Raw genomic sequence first — 20,079 nt, 5'->3', positions numbered from 1 at the left:
CCCCTGTATACCTGGACCGTTTAGTACAAGGAGAAAAATATTGAAAGGGATATTGGTGAGACTTCAACAAGGATTCATACCTGCCCTTTAAATGGGACTCTTGTATAAAGACTATATCTGCTCTTAGGGTGGTCAACTCCTTAAATAGAGAATGTCGTTTAAATGGAGAATTAAGTCCCTTAACATTAAGGGACACCGCCCGAAAGGAAGACATGTGCCTGGAAAGAAGTTCCCAGATTACCTAGAAAGCTCTCCCATAGTGCCGGGCTGGGCCTCCGCGCCAAGGGGCACTGCCCTGAGACACCTGGCGCACTGTGCACTCCAGTAAACCCGCTAAAGTTCTGCCCTCCTCCGTGGTCCCTCCAGACCGCTTGTACTGAAAAATATAAAAGTGTATGCAGTACCCCTAGAAAACAGACATCCCCCCCATCCCTCCCCATTCCCCATGATCTGCAAGAACCATAAGCAGATCAAAATAGCTATTAAGCTAGGAGGAAACAATAGAGATTAACATCATCGTGTGAGCCCCAATCAGCCTTCTTCATCCAACTCAGTTGTAGACAAGAGGGGCCCTCTATAAGCATAAAAGAAAAAAAAACAAAAAAAACAAACCTTCATTAGACGAATAGATAACAGGAGAACTCTGAACAGATGAAAACATAGTACTGAGGTAAGAGAATACGTCGCAAGAGCGCGGCATCTGCGAGACTGTTCAGGGTGGTGCTGCCGGTGCTCTTTGAGAGTCAGATTGACGTTTCAGCCTGCTATTTCTGGCCCCTACTCTCTGCCACTTCGGCCTGGCATCTTTGGAAGGGAGAAGCAGTGGATAAGATGGTATTTGCGCCTGAGTAGTGAAGCCATGCTTGCCAAGTTGTTGGGCTGCGTCAGCAATGTTGAGGATACGAGCTGAGACCCCCTCCCTCGAATACGTAAACCCGAAGGGATGGAGCCAGCGATATTTAATCCCTTCCTTGCGCAGGAAGGCCGTGGCCTCCTTCAGGTCTTGCCGATTTTTGTAATGTAGCTTGGGAAAGATCCGCATATACAGAGATCTCCTGACTTTCCCAGGTCCAGCGCATCTGTTTGCGAGCTAGATTGGCTATCTTATCCTTGAGCGTGTAATCATTAAAACATACAATAATGTCCCGAGCTTGATTGGAGCTGGGCGCTCTCAAGGCCCTGTGCGCTCTGTCAAACTTTATCTCGGGCATTTGCTCCCCCGTGGAAATCTCGCTTTGCTGCAGGAGGAACAGGCAGAATCTCTGTATCAGAGCAGCGCAATCGCTATTCTCAGGAGACTCAAGAAACCCGCGAAAACGGAGGTTACTCCTGCGAGCCCGATTCTCTAGGTCAGCTAATTTGGTTTTAATAGTATAATTGTCCTCCTGTAGCGCCGAATAGGCTTCTCGAAGTTGCGTTGTAGTTTCCGCATGTGCTTCCGCTCTGTTATCGATATCGTCTACCCGACGTCCAAGCGTAGCCATTTCTTCACGAAACTCACCCAGCACCTCCTGCACCTCTTTTTTATAAGATTTGAGGTCTTTTCGGAGAACCCCAAACCATTCTCTGAACTCGGAGCGAGTCGGAGTGGCGTCCATTTGGCAAAGAGGCTCGTCATCCGAATCCGACCCACCATCTTGAGCAGTCAAGCCTGCAGATTTCTCTGCGGGGTCGCGGTTGCGATCCTCCGCTTTTTTGTACGAATAACTTTGGAAATCCACCGATTTCCGTTTGGTCGTCATGCTGCAGGATTCCGCCAGAGTTTATCACCCTTTTCAAATAAATTCAGGCTTGTACAGTCTCCCAAAGAAGCAATTAAGTGCGGCTGATGGAGGAGCTCACAGTTTAAGCGGCCATTCAGCCCGATGACGTCACTTCCTCCCTTGCAAGCCTTTTTGCCGTGGATACGGGACCAGGCGGTTCGGGTGCTCTCGGACAACGCGACCACAGTGGCTTATATCAATCGTCAGGGAGGAACGAGGAGCCAGCAAGTGGCGGAGGAGGCACGGCTGCTCATGGTCTGGGTGGAGCAACACCTCGGCGGCCTGGCGGCGTCTCACATCGCAGGTGTGGACAACGTACAGGCGGATTTCCTCAGCTGTCATCGGCTGGATCCAGGCGAATGGGAGTTGCCAGACGTAGCGTATCGCCTCATCTGTGCCAGGTGGGGAACTCCACACCTGGACCTGATGGCCACCGCTCGCAACTCAAAGACCCCACGGTTCTTCAGCCGTTGGAGGGAAAGGGGCGCAGAAGGAGTCGATGCTCTGGTGCTTCCCTGGCCCACGGACGTGTTGATATATGTGTTCCCTCCGTGGCCTCTGATAGGCAAAGTTCTTCGACGGATCGAGTTACATCCGTCGGCCGTGATCCTGGTGGCGCCGGAGTGGCCAAGGCGCCCGTGGTTCGCGGACCTCATTCAGCTGGCGGCGGAGCCTCCGCTTCGGTTTCACGGGGCGGCGGCTCTTCTTCAACAAGGACCCGTCTGTTTGGAGGATGCAGATCACTTTTGTCTCGCGGCCTGGCTTTTGAAAGGGCGCGTTTGAGGACTAAGGGGTATTCCGAGGCAGTGATCGCTACCTTGTTGAGGGCCCGAAAATAATCCACGTCCTTAACCTACATGAGGGTGTGGACGGTTTTTGAGGACTGGTGTGGTACTCATGAGGTTGATCCTATATGTCCACCGGTGTCCGGAGTCCTCGCCTTTTTACAAGAGGGTCTCTCGAAGGGGCTGGCCTGGAGTACCCTGAAGGTCCAGATAGCCGCGCTTGGTTGCCTGCGCGGGAAGGTGCGCGGAGTGTCCTTGGCGTGCCATCCAGATGTGGTGCGTTTTCTTCGCGGGGCTAAACATTTACGCCCTCCGGTGCGGAATCCTTGTCCGGCCTGGAATTTAAATTGCGTGCTCTCGGCTCTCGGGAAGGCGCCTTTTGAACCTCTCAAACGGGCGACGCTGAAAGATCTTACTTTGAAGACCGTGTTTCTGGTAGCCATTGCGTCGGCTCGGCGGGTCTCGGAGTTGCAGGCTTTGTCTTGTCGGGAACCGTTTTTGCGTTTTTCGCAGACCGGAGTTTCTCTGCGAACTGTTCCGTCCTTTTTGCCCAAGGTAGTGTCCTCTTTTCATTTAAATCAGTCTGTGGACCTTCCAGGTTTTGAGGTTGGGGATCAGATGGACAAAGGGATGAAGGAGTTACGGAAGCTCGACGTGCGCAGGATTCTGCTTCGTTACTTGGAGGTTACGAACCCCTTCCGGGTTTCTGACCATCTGTTTGTTCTCTGTTCCGGGCCTCGCCGGGGGGCTGCGGCGTCGCGAACCACTATCGCGCGTTGGCTCAAAGAGGCTATTGGTTCAGCTTATCTTCTGCAGGGTAAGTTGGCACCTCGGGAACTTCATGCTCATTCCACTCGGGCGCAAGCCACGTCCTAGGCCGAGATTTCTCAGGTGTCCACGCAGGAGATCTTTAGAGCTGCGACGTGGAAGTCGTTGCATACTTTCACTAGGCATTACAGACTGGATGTCCAGGCATCTGAGTCTCAGGGGTTTGGGGCGAGTGTTCTCCGAGCGGGACTCTCTGCTTCCCACCCTCGGTAATTTGCTCTGGTACATCCCAGGTGTCTGGATTGATCCGGGTACGTACAGGGAAAGGAAAATTAGTTCTTACCTGATAATTTTCGTTCCTGTAGTACCACGGATCAGTCCAGGCTCCCGCCCGTCTGTTTTCGGTACGATGAAGAGTGAGAGAGTCCGCTCGTTTGGTTATTTGGGCTGCGTTGTTTCCACTGTTGGCATGCGGCCGCTTGCCTCTGGTCTGATGTTTTCTGTTTTTCAGCCGGGGGTGTTCTGAATTGGTTTAAATTTTCTTACTAGTTAGTTAGTCGGGCACTGGTTTTGCTTTGACAGTACGTTCGACTGAGGGGCTGTGGGTGGCACCTTACTATATGTAGGGAGCCCGTCAAGTTTTGCTCTGTCTCCATCTGCTGGTGCGGAGTCACAACCCAGGTGTCTGGACTGATCCGTGGTACTACAGGAACGAAAATTATCAGGTAAGAACTAATTTTCCTATAATGAGCGAGAGCAAGAGAGAACAGCAAGTATCGTAAACACTTAAAAGGTAGAACTTGCAAACATTTGCTTTAGTATTAAAATTGTAACTCAAAGCATCTCTAGAGGGGTTTCAGTTCTAAAGAAAGATATGTGAAAGTTTGTGTTAGCTCGGCACTGATTCTAAATGGGTCATTTTTCAAAAAGCAGCTGAAAGGCAGAGATAACTTCTTAATTTTAACTGTTTATCTTTAGGTACATTTTTCTAGTGGAATCTAACCAGCTGGGTTTTCAGTTGAAAATGTCCCTAAATGTAGCTAAGCAAAGCTTGTCCATTTAGATTTATCCTGCTGTTTCTATGTATGTGGCTAAGTATATCATAAGCCCCTCGTGGGAATGCCTCCGGAGCACTCTTGTTTTTGCCCGTCTAATTTGGCCGTCTTGTGAATTTAGTTAGCATGGCTGATATGACCACCTTGCAAAATTCTTAAGAGTTTTAACCAGCTAAGCTAACTCCAGAAAGTAGCCAGTCAAATCCTTTGAAAATTAACTCCCAGGTAGGAAGCATTGAAATATTTCATATATTAGCAAACAAACAAACAAATGTTTGAAATTCCTTTAGTTAAACATGAAGTTCAGGTGATATTTGAGTGCTGCTAGAGGACAACTGATGAGCCATTCTGTATTTTTAGACCATCAGACATATGCTTCACTTCTTCATAATCAAGTTAGCTTTGTATTTTATATTTTAGGGCTTCTATGCAGTGTACCGAAATATCTTTGAAATGATAGTAAAGGAGGAGATGGAATGTAAGAATGAAGAGGACATGGAGGAATTCCCTACTTTTGGTGATTCCCAAAGTGACTATGACACGGTAAAATCCTTGCCCAGATATCCTGATGCGTTTACTTGTCAAACAGTAAACTCACAGGAAAGACTCCTGCTGATTAATTTCTGTACAGAAGCTGAGGGCTGCATTTCCTACCGGATAGCAGCTTACAAGTTCCCTCTTGTGCTAGTATCACAGGCTGCTGTATGTACCAAAATGTATACATTGTAATTATCTGTGAGACTTTAGATGGGGAAGCTTGAGAAGAAAATGGAGTTTACCAGACTGTAATATAAACAGTTATTCCCACTTATACCAAAAAGTAGTTGGACCATCATAATGAGCACATAGTGGGCGCAACTGTTTAAATTGGGGATGTATTTGAATATAAGATGTGACCCAGATAGACATTAGTTTACCAGATGTGGCATGAGCAGAAGTAAGAAAAATCTTAGTTAAGGCAGCACTACTGAAAATAGAATCTGACCTTTCTCTGCCTTTTTTATACACACTCTTCTATTAAAAGACTTGCCCATGAAAATGTGGCACCCCAGTCTAGAAAATGAAGAAAAAAACACTTTATAAGATAATAAAAAGAAAAAAAAAAATCTAAACCACTTGCCAATGAATGAAGTGAATAGAAAAATTCCCAAAGATTGAAGCCCTTCAGATATACCTGAAATATCAGGGAGGATGAACTGAGAGGGGAAGGAACAAAATTTGGAATGCGATTTTCACAAATGCTTGATGTATGCCTAATAAACTCCTGGATCTGAAGGCCCTAATGGCAGATACTGGCCTGGCCAGAGACATGGTACAGTTAGACCAATGAGTAGAATATGCCAGGCTCTATATTTAAGGGAAGGATAGGGTGAGTGGAAAAGAGGAAGGAGTGATCTGTCATGAGGGATAAGAGCAACAAAAAGAAACGCAGGGAATACACGAAGGAGAGGGAGCACTGTAGGTTAACAGGCTAGGATGCATAGGGAGAGATGTAACCAGCAGAAGAAAGAGGTGCTTTTAGCTCTAGGTACCTATAATGGGTCAAACTTAAAATGTTTCTTTGTCTGTGGCTATAATAAAGATTCCTTCTAAGAACATCTTCACTGGTCACACCTAGTCCAGGCATTTACAGGTTTCCTATTTTCCTTTGTGCTTTCCAGAACTGAAATGTCTGACAGGCTGTATGTTTCCCCTTGTCCTTAGGTGGTTCATCCATTTTATGCATACTGGCAGAGTTTCTGTACCCAGAAGAATTTTGCATGGAAGGAGGAATACGACACGCGGCAAGCATCAAACCGATGGGAGAAGCGAGCCATGGAAAAAGAGAACAAGAAAACGCGAGACAAAGCTAGGAAGGAGAGGAACGAACTGATCCGCGAGCTAGTGGCCTTTATCCGTAAACGGGACAAGAGAGTGCAGGCCCATCGGAAGCTTGTAGAGGAACAGAATGCAGAGAAAGCCAAGAAGGTAGAACAGCTTCGGAGGCAACAGAAACTACAGCAAGCTAAGTATGTAAGCAAGCAGTGCACTAGGCTAGAGAATTGTTTAAGCCAACTCTAGTCCTGGAGTGCCATAGACAGGTCAGGTTTTCAGGATATCCACAATGAATATATATGAGAGAGATTAGCATGCACTGCCTCCATTATGTGCAAATCTATCTCATGCATATTCATTTTGGATGTCTTGAAAACCAGCCCTGCTTGTGGCATTTCAGGATCAGAATTGCCTACACCTGTTTTAAGCAGTAATCCTGTTTGGGCAGAGTATAAGCTGCCAGCTCATGCTGAAAGAGCTGAGACTTCTCTGTATAAATTATTTCTTCTCGGTGGAGTGATTTTTGCATGATGAGTTGTGATGGGTTTTTGCTTTGTAGGGAAGTGATTCACAATAATGGTTCTGTTGCAGGTGAGACACATTTTGTTAAACCTCTATGCACAAGCATGTTGAGGCTGTGAAAGCTGTTGTGAAAGGAATCTTAGTAATGAGAAAATTATTGGAAGATGGGATCTCAAGGATAGAGTGGGATGGTGTCCTTTTTTATCTTTTAAATATAATAATGGCAGACTCGCAGGTTCCGGTCCTTCCGGCAGGTGCAGCACCAGGCTCTGCAGTGCAGGATTTAATTTCTCCAGACCCGGATCAAGATGTTGGAGTACCATCAGTGGCAGAGGGGGATGATCCCAAGATTCTCAGGTTGTTCCAGAGGGAGGAATGGGCACTGCTGCTTCCGCAAGTCCTTGAGGAGCTGGGTTTAAAAACCACTCAGGAAGTTCCAGAATTGGATGGGGCGGACCCCATTCTGGATAGTCTTCAGGCGGCTCCTTCCGCTTTTCCGTATCATAGGTCGGTGCTGCAATTGATTGAGCATGAGTGGGATTCCCCGGACTCCGGTTTGAGGGTAGGTAGAGCTATGGCCAAGCTCTACCTGTTGCCAGAACAGATCTTGGAGCTTTTTGCGCTTCTGCAGGTGGATGCAGAGGTTTTTGCAGTCACAAAAAAGACTAAAATTCCGGTGGAGGAGACCGTGGCCTTCAAGGATGTCCAGAATCAGAAATTAGAGCTTCACCTTAAGAGGGTTTTTGAGAGTGCAGCCTTGGGGCTCTGGGCTGCCATTTGCTCCGGCTTTATGCAAAGGGCATGTCTGAGATGAGTGCAGAATTTTCAGGATGCACCCCCTGGTCCCGACATGGATGTAGGTCGCGTGGAGGAGTCAGTCACATATGTAGCAGATGCGCTGTATGACTTGGTGCATTCGCTGTTGCATGTTATGAGTTCGGTCGCAGCCAGACGTTTACTTTGGCTCTGTCTCTGGTCGGATGTATCTTCTAAGGCCTGGTTAGTTTCTTTGCCTTTCAGGGGTCGTCTCTTGTTTGGAGAGCAGCTAGAACAGCTTATCAAGCAACTGAGTGAGACAAAGGTGCATAAGCTGCGGGAGGACAAGCCAAGGAATCGCCAGGCGTTTGTCGAGGTCCCGCTTCAGGGGCGCCAGACGGTCTCATCCTTCCAGAGGTCCTGTAGGGGTGCAATCACAAAAACCTTTTCAGCAACCGCGGGGCTCGAATTGGGGTCAGTCCTTTTGCGGCGGGCGACGACCTTTTAGAGCTTCCCCGGCTGGGTGAGCAGCAGCTGTCAAGTCCTCCCAATGAAGTGAGGCTGGTCCACTCTGCTGTTTCCTGTATAGGGGACGGCTGGCAGATTTTTACGGGGAGTGGACCAAAATCATGCAGGATCAGTGGGTCCTCTCAGTGATGAGACTGTTACGCTTTAGAGTTTGCAGTCCCCGTTCACGACCTCTTCTTAGTCTCCCCTTGCGGGTTCTCGACGAAGTGTCGGGCGGTTCACGAGACTGTACGCAGGTTGTGCGATTTGGGAACGGTGGTCCTGGTACCACCTCGCGAACGGGGCAGGGGTTGTTACTCCATCTATTTCGTTGTCCCGAACAGGTTCTTAAAGATTCCACGGTTTCGAATGGAGACACTACGGTCGGTAATTGCGGCGGTCTGCTCTCGGGAGTTTCTGGCCTCCCTGGATCTGACGGAGGCATACTTGCATATCCCAATTCGTCCAGAGCATCAGTGGTTTCTGCGGTTTGCGGTGTTGGGTCAACATTTCCAATTCCATGCTCTGCCTTTCGGTCTAGCGATGGCTCCTCGCACATTCACCAAGATGATGATGATGGTGGTGGTGGTGGCGGCAGCTCTCCGACACGAAGGGGTCTTAGTGCACCCTTATCTTGACGATTGGCTAATTCGGGAGAAGTCATTGGACGGCTGGCGTTCATCAGTTCAGAAAGTTGTTCGCCTGTTGGAGTCTCTTGGCTGGGTGGTGAACCGGGCGAAGAGTCACTTGGAGTCATCCCAGGTACTAGAATACCTCGGAGCTCTTTTCGACATGAGCCAAGGCAGGGTATTTCTCATTCAGGAGAGGATGCTCAAACTACAGTCACAAATTCGGCGCTTGTTGACATTGAAGATACCACGAGTCTGGGACTTTCTACAGGTTCTGGATTCGATGGCCTCAACCCTGGAGTTGGTACCATGGGTCTTCGTGCATATGCGTCCCCTTCAGAAGGCCCTGTTGGACAAATGGGATCCCCTGGCCCAGGCTGTTCATTTGCCGGTTTTGCTGGATGCGTCGGCATGGAACAGCCTTTCGTGGTGGCTACAGTCTTCCAGTCTGCAACGTGGAGTCAGTCTCGAAGTGCCGGAGTGGGTAGTTCTCACTACCGATGCCAGTCTCTCTGGTTGGGACACAGTCTGCAAGAAGCAGTCGGCCCAGTGCACTTGGTCAGCGGTGGAAGCCTTGTGGCCTATGAACCGGTTGGAGACCAGAGCAGTACGGCTGGCTCTTCAAGCTTTTATCCCCCTCATTCAGGGTTGTTCCATCAGAGTTCTGTCTGACAATGCCACAACGGAGGCTTACATCAATTGTCAGGGCGAGACCAAGAGCCAGGGGGAAGCACTTGAAGCTCAAGAATTGTTTCAATGGGCAGAGCAGTTCTTGATTCAGCTGGCAGCTTCTCATATCACAAGGGTCGACAACTTCCAGGCCGATTTTCTCAGTCGTCAGTGCTTAGATCCAGGCGAGTGGGAGTTGGTAGAGGCCACGATGTGGCTCATTCAAAGAAGGTGGGGTCATCCCCATGTCAATTTGATGGCAACTCGGCTCAATGCAAAAGCCCCTCGATTCTTCAGTCGCAGGAGAGAATTCAGGGCTGAGGGAGTCGACGCTCTAGTAGTGCCTTGGTCTCGGGAAGTCTTGCTGTATGTTTTTCTGCCGTGGTGTCTGGTGGGCAAAGTATTGCGCCGGATAGAGAGGCACCCCAGGAAGGTGATCCTAGTAGCTCCAGAATGGCCACATCGACCATGGTTCACAAATCTAGTCAATCTAGTGGTAGACGGGCCGTTGCGTCTCGGTCATCTTCCGGATCTTCTCCATCAGGGACCCGTATTTTCCGACCAGGCCGATCACTTTTGTCTAGCTGCTTGGCTTTTGCGTCGCCTGAGGAGAAGAGGATATCCGGAGCCAGTGATCGCTACGCTTTTGCAGGCTAGGCGGCAGTCTACATCCCTCTCATATGTGCGAGTTTGGAAAGTGTTTGAGGCTTGGCGTACTGAACGGCGGATACATGCAGTTCAGACTTCAATTTCTCAAGTCTTGTCCTTTCTACAAGAGGGTTTAGTTAAAGGCCTTGCCTTTAATTCTCTTAGGGTACAGGTAGTGGCTCTGGCCTGCTTGCAAGGAAAGATGGAAGGTTATTCCTTGTCTTCTCATCTGGATGTACAGAGATTTCTTCGGGGCGTTAAGAATTTGCATTCTCCGGTGCGGCATGCCCTCCCTGGAACCTTAATCTTGTTCTGCGGGTATTTTGTGATGCTCCATTTGAACCGATTCGGAGAGCGACTCTTAAGGATTTGACTCTCAAGGTGGTGTTCTTGGTGGCCATCTATTCCGCCAGGAGGATTTCAGAATTGCAAGTTTGTCATGAGGGATCAGTTTCTTCACATTTCTGATTCCGGGATTACGTTGCATACGGTTCCCTCCTTATATATATACTAACATGTATTTTCTTTGTGGGAGACATGTCCATGTTATAGACTGAGCTGGCTCTCGGGATATTTTATACTGATGAGTTGGTAATATTATGTATTGGGCAATAAATTTTCCAACCTTTGGTGTTTCTAGCTTTCTTTTCTGGCTCTGTGTCACGTTCTCATTCTCTGGTCTTCCCTCTCTTCCTTTTTTTCCTTTTCCCTCTTCACTATTGTCCTTTTTCCTTCCGCTTTGTGTCTCCTGCAGAGTGAATATTTTTTTGCCTCAGATAGATTATTTGCTCCTGCAAATACATGGTTATTAATATTCTATTGTTCGATATTTATGCATATTATTTGAAACCCATGTTTTTCTGTAAAGCCTGTTGCTATTAATTGTTTTACTGTTTATTTTATACTGTTACATGTAAAGCCTGTTGCTAAATTAATGTTTCACTGTAAACCGAGGTGATGTATTGCTATACGTACCGCGGTATAGAAGAACCTATAAATAAAAAAATAAAAAAATAAATAATACTTTCCTTCAGTCTTTCTGCTCTCTTCCCTTTCTGCTGGCCTTTCCTCATTCCTCCTCTTCTTTCTCTTCTCCCCATTACCTCCCAAGATTCCACTGCCTCCAAATCCAGAGATCTCTTGCCCTCCATCCCCAGCTAGCTCCTTTTCCAGTCCTTTCTTCTCTCAGCCCAGTTTCCAGTGTTCTCTCCTCCCTACTCCCACCCCCCATTCCTGTGTTATTTCTCTAATGTCCTCTTTCTGTCTCTATCATCCTGCACCGTTATCCAGGGTCCTTCTTTCTCAATCCCATTTCTTTTTTTCTTTTTCTCATGCCCCCTCCTGGCTCCCCCCCCCCCCCCCCCCCAATTGCTGCCTACTCTGCTTCTCACGAATACCTGACTTTCAATCTCCTCCTCCCTGCCCTCATCTTAGGTTTTGCTGCCTTTTCTCTCAGCTCTCCCATGATTCCTGGTACACTTTAGCCTGTGTGCTGCTCCTCATCCCCTCTTTGCCTCCCCTGCACCTTCTATACTCTTCTCCCCCCCCCCCCCCCCCCCCCAAATATGGCTCGACTTGTCCTGATCCTCTCCACCCCCTGCCAGTTGGACCAGTAGCATATAATATCATGTCAGTTTCCTGTAATCTCCCTCCCCCAAGCATTCACACCCCTCCTCACCTCCCCAGCTTTCACCACCTTTAGCACTGTCTTCCTCTCCACGCCAACCCCATGCATTCATCCCCTTCACCCCATACCCCCTTTCAACATTCACTACACTCCTCCTTTGTATTCTATACATTGTCACTAGACTGGAGCTCTGAATGACTCCCTTCTGTGCCATTCACTGCTGCTGCATGGGCTCTCTGCTCCTGCCCATCCCTTCCAGTCTTCTGCAGTGCTGTCTGGTTGCTATGGAGATGGGAGGTTGGGGCTAGAGCAGAAAAAGGGGAGATTTGAGGCTTTGTCCCATAATCAGAGCATGAGCCTAGGGAGGAGCATCATGCTGAGGCTGCCAGGAACCTTTCCAGAGGCACAACAGTGTGGCATGGCACACTGTTTGAGAAGCAGTGTTTTGAGCAAGCACACTTCCCGTGCATTTGCATCCAGTTAGCACTTTTCTTTTTATGTTTCTGTGCAGTAAGAGACAAAGCATTGTCCTTTCCAGGGTAAACATACATTGGTAGTTCTGTGATCTTTCCTCATGCCTGAACACTGCAAGGGAACATCAAGCATTCCTGTAACACAGCTGTTGCCATTGCTTGTATGACTCGCAAGTTGGAAATTGTATGTACTGTTCTGGTGTAACTTTAGAACTCTTAGCTGAGGAAGTCTTCTATGGCATGATATTTCATGGTTGAAAGGATAGTCTGTGGAAGTGGTGGCCCAGATTCTTCACTCTCTCTTCTGCTGGAAAATGGATTGAAGTATAACAAAATGTTACAGATTCCTATCCAAGAATCTTTTTTTTGTGGGGTAGGGTGCTAAACAAAGCACAGTTTATACAGATTGTTGCATTGCGTGTCATTGACAGAGCCCCAGTACCTGGGGTTCTCTGGTACATGAAAATGAACTTGGTTTAGAGAGTAGGATCTAATATGGCATTCTAATTGCCTGTACTGCAATGTGATGATCTTTTAAAGGCTTGCAGAGCAGTATAAAGAACAGAGCTGGATAACCATGTCTGAGTTGGAGAAGGAGCTGCAGCAGATGGAAGCTCAGTATGAAAAGGAATTTGGAGATGGATCAGACTACAGTGATGAAATACAAGAACTAGAAGAGGAGCAACAGATAGAAGGGCAGAATGGTAAAGATATATATATATATAATATTTTATTTTCCTTTTGAGGGTTTAAAAGTTCTGAAAAATCCTTTAAATGTAAACTATCAGTTTGGTGCCAGGTAGCATAGTCCTAAAGCTCTTATATGAACATTAGATGAGACTAGATGGCAAAACAAGTGTACTCTGGCCTGCAAGGGGCCGTGACAAATTGTACCACCCACTAAGCACATATTAAGATCAGAGGAAAGATTAGGAAGAGAGCACTTAGCCTGAGTTCATATCCTACTTGCAGCCCATTTGTGACATTTATCTCTTATTGTCTTGGGTACCCAGATACTAAGCTCTCTGTGGCAGTCTCATAATACCTGTTTCTAACTTGCTGTAAAGTACTCTGGTTTAGGGTGCTATACAAACATAATACTAAGGAAGAACTAGTGAGAGTACAGGAAAATTAAGAGCTTGAAAGGCCAACATATGTGGAAAACTTAGAATGGGGCTACAGACATTTTTTTTTTTAACACAGCTGTTCCCTGTACGTACCCAGATCAGTCCAGACTCCTGGGTTTTGCCTCCCCACCAGCAGATGGAGACAGAGAAGCTTGACCGGCTCTGCCCTATATCCTGAGATGCCACCTACAGTCCGTCAGTATTTCTCCACTGCCGCTGTTTTTTCCCGCTGCTGCTGCCTGGGACAGTAAAAAAAAAAAAAAAAAAAAAAGGTATTTCTTGGCCACTTTGCGATGCCTTGTGGCGCAGCCTGTATATCGTGTGGGGACGCGCGCAGCTTTCCCGCAATGGTTTGTGTGCAGGCTGCCTTCCCGGAAGAGAAGGCATGTCAGGGTCAGTCGGGGGAGCCGTTTCACGGCCCCAAGGGGGCTCTTCAGTATCAGAGCGTTCGCAGCAATTGTAGGTAGACCCGTTCCAGCTGAGCGCAGGAACAGAGGCCATCTTGGCCATGTTTCGTGCACTGGAGCCGGTTGCTGAGGGGGGAGGGAGTTCCCCCTCCTTCTCTTTCCTTGTAGCCTGCAGCCCCGCCCCCCCCCCCCCCCCCCCCCCGGGGAGGCTGTCATCCCATCAAATCCCCTGGACTGGCAGAGGAGAGAGCCCAGAGGGGGCCTCAGACTCCTCAGATTCTTTTTCCTCTGACTTTGTGTTATTGCTGTACAAAGCCGTTAAGGCCAGGAGGGCAGCTCGTAAGCGCTCTAGTGGGCATATGGTCCAGGACCCCAGTGATCCAGATAGCCATAAGGGCAAAAAGACTTGGGCAACAAAGGCAGCGGGGGATCCAAAAGCCAAGAGGAGGACTACGGACTTGTCCACGGGGAGGATTCATCATCCCAGGACACCCTGGATCCTAGTGGAGCATCTCAGGAGAAACAACCGGACGAAGATGAGGATCTGCCTACCGATCCTGGAGGTCCACAAATTGTGGAAGGAGATGACCCTAAGGTGGTCCGCCTTTTTTGCAGGGATTAGTTGGGTCCATTAATTCCTGCCATTCTGGAGGAGTTTGGTATTGAAACCCCTCTGGAGGATGCTCAGATGGGTTCGGTGGATCCGGTCATGTTGGGCCTGCGTGGTCCAACTAAGTCGTTCCCATTTCATCTCTCAGTTACGGAGTTGTTCCGAGAGTGGGATACTCCTGACCTGGGTCTGAAGGTCAGTAAGGCTATGGACAAGTTGTATCCCTTACCAGAGGAGGCGTTGGACCTACTAAGAGTTCCAAAGGTATATGCAACCGTCTTGGCTGTCACAAAAAAGACCACGATCCCTGTTACAGGGGTGACGGCACTCAAGGATTTCCAGGATCGAAAATTGGAGGTGCAGCTCAAAAAGATTTTTGAGGTGTCAGAGCTGCAATGTATAGTAGTTTTTCCTTGAGAGGAGGCCTGCGCTGGGTTCAGCACTTACAAAATAGCACTGCCCTAATAGAGCAGGAAGTGATGCAAGCAGGATGCCACGAAGCGGCGGTTGCTTATAGTGCAGATGCTCTCTGTGACCTTTTGCGTACTTCAGCCAAGTCTATGATTTCAGCGGTTTCGGCCCGAAGACTTCTATGGCTGAGAAACTGGTCTGCGGATGTGTTCTCCAAGGCTCAATTGGGCTTGTTGCCTTTCAAGGGAAAACTACTCTTTGGGAAAGACCTGGAGGACATGATTCAATCCTTGGGTGAGAACAAGATACACGGCTACCTGAGGATCAGCCAAAGTCAAGGGGCTCTGTTTCGGCTTGCTCTCACTTCTGGGGGAATCAGAGGTTCCATTTGTCTCGGTCTTCTGGGTCTTCCTTTCGACAGCCATCTGGAAGGCAACAGCCCTGGTCCCAGTCCTTTCGAGGCCAGTGCTTCGGCAGACCAGGTGCTCAGCAGTTCTCCGGTGGAGGCTGGTCCATTCCTCGGATTCAGTGGTGGGAGGCAGACTGTCTCAATTTTACGAGGAATGGGCCACTCTGACGTCCAATCAATGGGTCCTCATGGTGATAAGACAAGGTTACGCTTTAGATTTTGTACGGCGCCTTCCAGATTGGTTTCTTATCTCTCCATGCTCATACGTTGAGAAGCGCCAGGCGGTCAAGGACACATTACAGGGTCTCCTTGACCTCGGGGCAATTGTTCTGGTTCCGCTAGCAGAGTAGCACAGGGGCCGTTACTCCATTTACTTTGTGGTGCCCAAGAAAGAGGGAACCTTCTGGCCCATTCTCGACTTAAAACATGTAAACAAACGCCTCCATATGCCACGGTTTGCATGGAAACTTTGAGATCAGTCAATACATCGGTGCGAAAGGGATCTCACGGAAGCGTACCTGCACATCTGCATCCGATCAGACCACCAGAAATTCCTGAGGTTCGCCATCCTGGGACGACATTTCCAGTTTCGTGCCCTGCTGTTCAGCCTCGCCACGGCGCCCAGGACCTTTACCAAGATAATGGTCGTTGTAGCAGCACAGCTTCGGAAGGAAGGTTTCTTTGTTCATCAGTATCTAGACAATTGGTTGATTCGGGCAAAGTCGGAAATGCTATGCCACACGGCGATCCGTTGGGTGGTTCAACTATTGGAGTCGCTCGGATGGGTGATAAACTTTGCCAAGAGTCGCCTGATTCCTTCTCAGTCCTTGGAATTTCTGGGGGCCTGGTTCGATATACAGCTCGGCCGGGTTTTTCTGATGGAGGAACGCATTACCAAACTGCAGGAGCAGTTTCGAAACTTATTGGACAAGCATCCTCCCAAAGTCCGGGATTATTGGCGGGTCCTTGGATCAATGGCGTCCACCCTCGAGTTGGTCCCCTGGGCCTTTGCTCATATGTGGCCTCTACAGTCAGTGTTACTTTCCCGTTGGAGTCCGCTATCGGAGCAATTTCATCTCCCGCTCCTTCTTACAGACTCTGCTTGTTCCAGTCTAGACTGGTGGCTCAACTCTGTCCACTTGAGCCGCAGGGTGTCTTTGGAAGTTCCCGAGAGGACGGTGGTCACTACGGACACCAGTCTCTCTGGCTGAGGAGCTGTGAGTCAGGACAAGTCTGTGCAGGGCCAGTGGTTAAAGGAGGAATCTCAGTGGTCGATCAATCGTTTGGAGACCAGGGCAGTTAGATTAGCTCTGCAGGCCCTATAGTCGAGACTGCAAGGGAGGTCGGTCAGAATTTTGTCTGACAATGCGACCACAGTAGCCTACATCAATTGGCAAGAAGGAACCAGGAGTTGTCCGGTGGCGAGCGAAGCACAGCAGTTAATACTCTGGGTGGAACAACATTTAGTCAGCCTGGCAGCCTCTCACTTCGCAGGGGGGTCGATAATGTTCAGGCCGACTTCCTCAGTCACAACCGACTCGATCTCGGGGAGCGGGAACTCTCTCCAGAAGTGTTCAATCTCATCTGTGAAAGGTGGTCCAGACCCAGCATGGACCTCATGGTGACGTTTCACAATGCCAAAGCTCCTCATTTCTTCAGTTGTCGCCACGAGACAGGAGCGGAAGGAGTGGACGCCCTATTTCTAGCCTGGCCGCAAAACATGCTACTGTACGTGTTTCCACCATGGCCTCTAATCGGCAAAGTGCTGCGACGCATAGAATCTCATCCATCGGAGGTGATTTTGGTGGCTCTAGTGTGGCCGAGACGTCCATGGTTTGCGGATTTGGTCAACCTCGTGGTGGACAGGCCCCTCCGACTGAGAGATCTCTCGAACCTTCTTTGACAGGGGCCAGTTTGTTTAGAAGAGGCAGATCACGTTTGTCTAGCGGCATGGCTTTTGAAAGGCAGCATTTAAAGAGCAAGGGTTACTCTGATGCAGTGGTGGCTACCCTCTTGCGGTCTAGGAAGCCCTCTACTTCCCTAGTCTATGTCAGGGTTTGGGGGATTTTTGAATCGTGGTGCCTGGATCAGGGGGTAGTTCCTACTGCTGCCTCGGTTTCACATATTTTGTCCTTACAGGCGGAGCTTACGAAGGGCCTTTCATGCAGTTCGTTACGGATGCAAGTGGTGGCTCTTGGCTGTTTCCACGGTAAGGTTCGTGGAGCACTGTTGGCTGCGCATCCAGATATTGCTGTTTTTCTCCGAGGCGCTAAGCATTTACGTCCGCCAGTCAGGTTTCCTTGTCCATCGTGGAATTTGAACCTGGTACTCAAGGCTCTGTGTGGGGCACCCTTTGAACCAATGAAAAGGGCTACGCTAAAGGATCTTATATTAAAGGCGGTCTTTCTAGTGGCTATTTCCTCAGCTCGTCGAGTGTCAGAGCTTCAAGCGTTATCCTGCAGGAAACCCTTCCTGAGGATTTTGCATACGGGAGTTTCATTGCGAACGGTTCCTCCTTTCTCCTAAAAGTGGTATCCTCTTTTCATTTGAATCAGTTAGTGGAGCTCCTGTTTTTTCCGGTCCTAGATCGTTCCGATCCCAAGTCAAGAGATCTGAGGAAGCTGGACGTGTGTCGCATTCTCTTGCGTTATTTGGAGGTTACTAATAGCTTCCGGATGTCGGATCATCTATTTGTGCTGTACAGTGGACGCAACCAGGGGCACAAGGCGTCCAGGGCTTATAGTGGCCCCCGCTGGTTGAAAGAGGCTATTGCTTCAGCATATCTGCTTCAAGGCCGTATGCTCCCGGTTGGACTGCGAGCACATTCCACCCGTTCGCAAGCGACTTTGTGGGCGGAATGTCAGCAAGTGTCGCCGCAGGAGATTTGTAGGGTGGCTACATGGAAATCGTTGCACAGCTTTGCGAAGCATTACCGGTTGGATGTCCAAGCCCCAGACTCTGGGGGTTTTGGGGAAGCTGTAATCCGAGCAGGACTCTCAGGGTCCCACCCTAACTAGGAGAGCTCTGGTACATCCCAGGAGTCTGGACTGATCCAGGTACGTATAGGGAAAGGAAAATTGGTTCTTACCTGCTAATTTTCATTCCTGTAGTACCACGGATCAGTCCAGAGTCCCATCCATTTTCTTTCTAGTACTTGTTGTTTACCGAATCCGCTCGTCTACTTTCAAAGAATATTTTTCTACAGAATTGCTTAGACTTCTTTATATGCTCACAGGTTCTGTTTGTCTTGAGGTCTGTGAGCAGGTTAGTTTCCAGTTTTCTTTCCCCGCAATTATGGGGCTGTTAAAATTGTTCTGATGGTTTATTTAGTTCTGCTTTGATACATATAAATACTGACGGACTGTAGGTGGCATCTCAGGATATAGGGCAAAGTCAGTCAAACTTCTGTCTCCATCTGGTGGTGGGGAGGCAAAACCCAGGACTGATCCGTGGTACTACAGGAACAAAAGTTAGCAGGTAAGAATCAATTTTCCTTTGACTTGAGAAGGAAAATGCTTTTCATGAACATCCCAATTAAAAGAACATGTTAATGCAGTGCATTAGATAAAAAATACCACAATTGAGAATAATTTTGAGGTGCTAAAAAATTATATTTGATTTTAGGGAAGAACTATTTTATTAGGATAATCAGGTTATGAAATATTCTGCTTAAGATGTTGGACATACAACCACACTTTGAATTTGTTTAAATGAAAACCTTAAGGATGTCCATGCAGATGGTAATAGGATAGGATGATATAGGTTGCCATACATCCAGAAGGCAGCTGATCCCATTGGCCACAAGTAGTTGATATCTGTTGATTAATAGGCTTGTTAAAGGTTATTCAGTGAGGCTAGGGTGTGGATAGATGTGTTTATTATATGAGGTGAGTGCTTTTTTGATAAGTTGTTGTTATAAAAATGTAATGTAGTGTGAAAACCAAGGTCTCCAGGTTTCCCAATTCTGCATACTACCCTCTTATGAGCCTTGGTATAGTCCTTGAAGTGTATTATTATTTAACTTTCTTTACTAGATAAAGCAAGTGATGAGGCCAATGAAGATGCTGAATTGTTTGATGAACTTTACTGCCCAGCTTGTGACAAATCCGTCAAGACAGAGAAAGCGTGAGTTTGTATCAGTTATTGCTAAATCTTTTTCTCTTTGCATAAATAGAAATGTTTTCTTACTATTTTTTCTTTAAAAGCATTTTTTTGCAAGTCAATTATTAATCATATCTATATTAATAATGCAGCTTTTATATAATGAAACTGCTGATGCAGGTTGTGGAGGGGTTGTAGCAAGTGAGGAAAAATTCAATCAGTGTGTTATGTGGTACACACAATAGTGCTACAGATCACTCTGTAGGCACCAATGTGACTTTTGTTCAAGGAGCTGCCACCAAGGTAAGCTGAAGGAAATGAAATCCAGCTTGTTGATGGCACCTATTTGTGTGTAAGGTGCATTGATGCAAAAATATTGATATCTAGTCTTTCCTGAACATACCCAGATCAGTCCAGACAAGTGGGTTTATTCATCCCTACCAGCAGATGGAGGCAGAGAACAAAACTTTGGGCACTGCTACATATCCGAGAGTACCATCTGCAGTCCCTTGGTATTTCTCTGCCTCCAACAGATGGTAGAGGTGTTAACCTGCAGTCCTGCTGATCTGGTGTTTGGAAGGTTCCTGTTGAGGGCTATCCCCTGGGTTGAGCCGGGCGAATGGGAGGGTTGGATACCCCTGGCAGTTTTTAGCCCAGGACCACTTACTACAACCAAGAGACTGGTTCCCTCAGTGGTGCCTGAAGTATCCCCTCCTGCTCGCTAGGATTCATGGAAGTATTCCTTTTCGTGGAAGTCTTTTCCTTTCCCTTTCCTTGGGCAGCTCGGCTGTGGTCCCTTTAAAAAAAAAAAAAAATAAAAATTTGAGTCTCAGCGGCAGCCCAGACCTTAGTGTCTGAGCAGCTTTTCAGGCGGCCTACTCGGCGGGATCCTCGGAGGTCGGCCCTGGAGGCATCAGGCTGTGCGGGGGAGGGGGGGTGGAGACTCTGCTTCTGCCGTGGTAAGAGTGTGCCCCCAAACAGGGGAAAGTGGCTCTGG

General features: G+C 48.2%; 1 protein-coding gene across 1 annotated transcript in view; it reads left to right on the top strand.

Annotated features, from left to right (window-relative positions):
- Positions 1 to 20,079, top strand: part of DNAJC21 (DnaJ heat shock protein family (Hsp40) member C21) — an 84,030-nt gene that overhangs the window by 27,353 nt on the left and 36,598 nt on the right. Inside the window, exons 4-7 of the mRNA XM_029578990.1 lie at positions 4,792 to 4,914; positions 6,076 to 6,380; positions 12,558 to 12,721; positions 19,016 to 19,106. Coding sequence (XP_029434850.1) covers positions 4,792 to 4,914; positions 6,076 to 6,380; positions 12,558 to 12,721; positions 19,016 to 19,106 — 683 coding nt within the window. The remainder of the gene's footprint in view (positions 1 to 4,791; positions 4,915 to 6,075; positions 6,381 to 12,557; positions 12,722 to 19,015; positions 19,107 to 20,079) is intronic.

This window comes from Rhinatrema bivittatum, chromosome 1 (genome assembly GCF_901001135.1).
Source record: "Rhinatrema bivittatum chromosome 1, aRhiBiv1.1, whole genome shotgun sequence".
In the NCBI taxonomy this organism is placed as follows: domain Eukaryota; kingdom Metazoa; phylum Chordata; class Amphibia; order Gymnophiona; family Rhinatrematidae; genus Rhinatrema; species Rhinatrema bivittatum.
The sequence above is the reverse complement of the archived record's forward strand: the minus strand, read 5'-3'. Positions and strand labels throughout refer to the sequence as shown.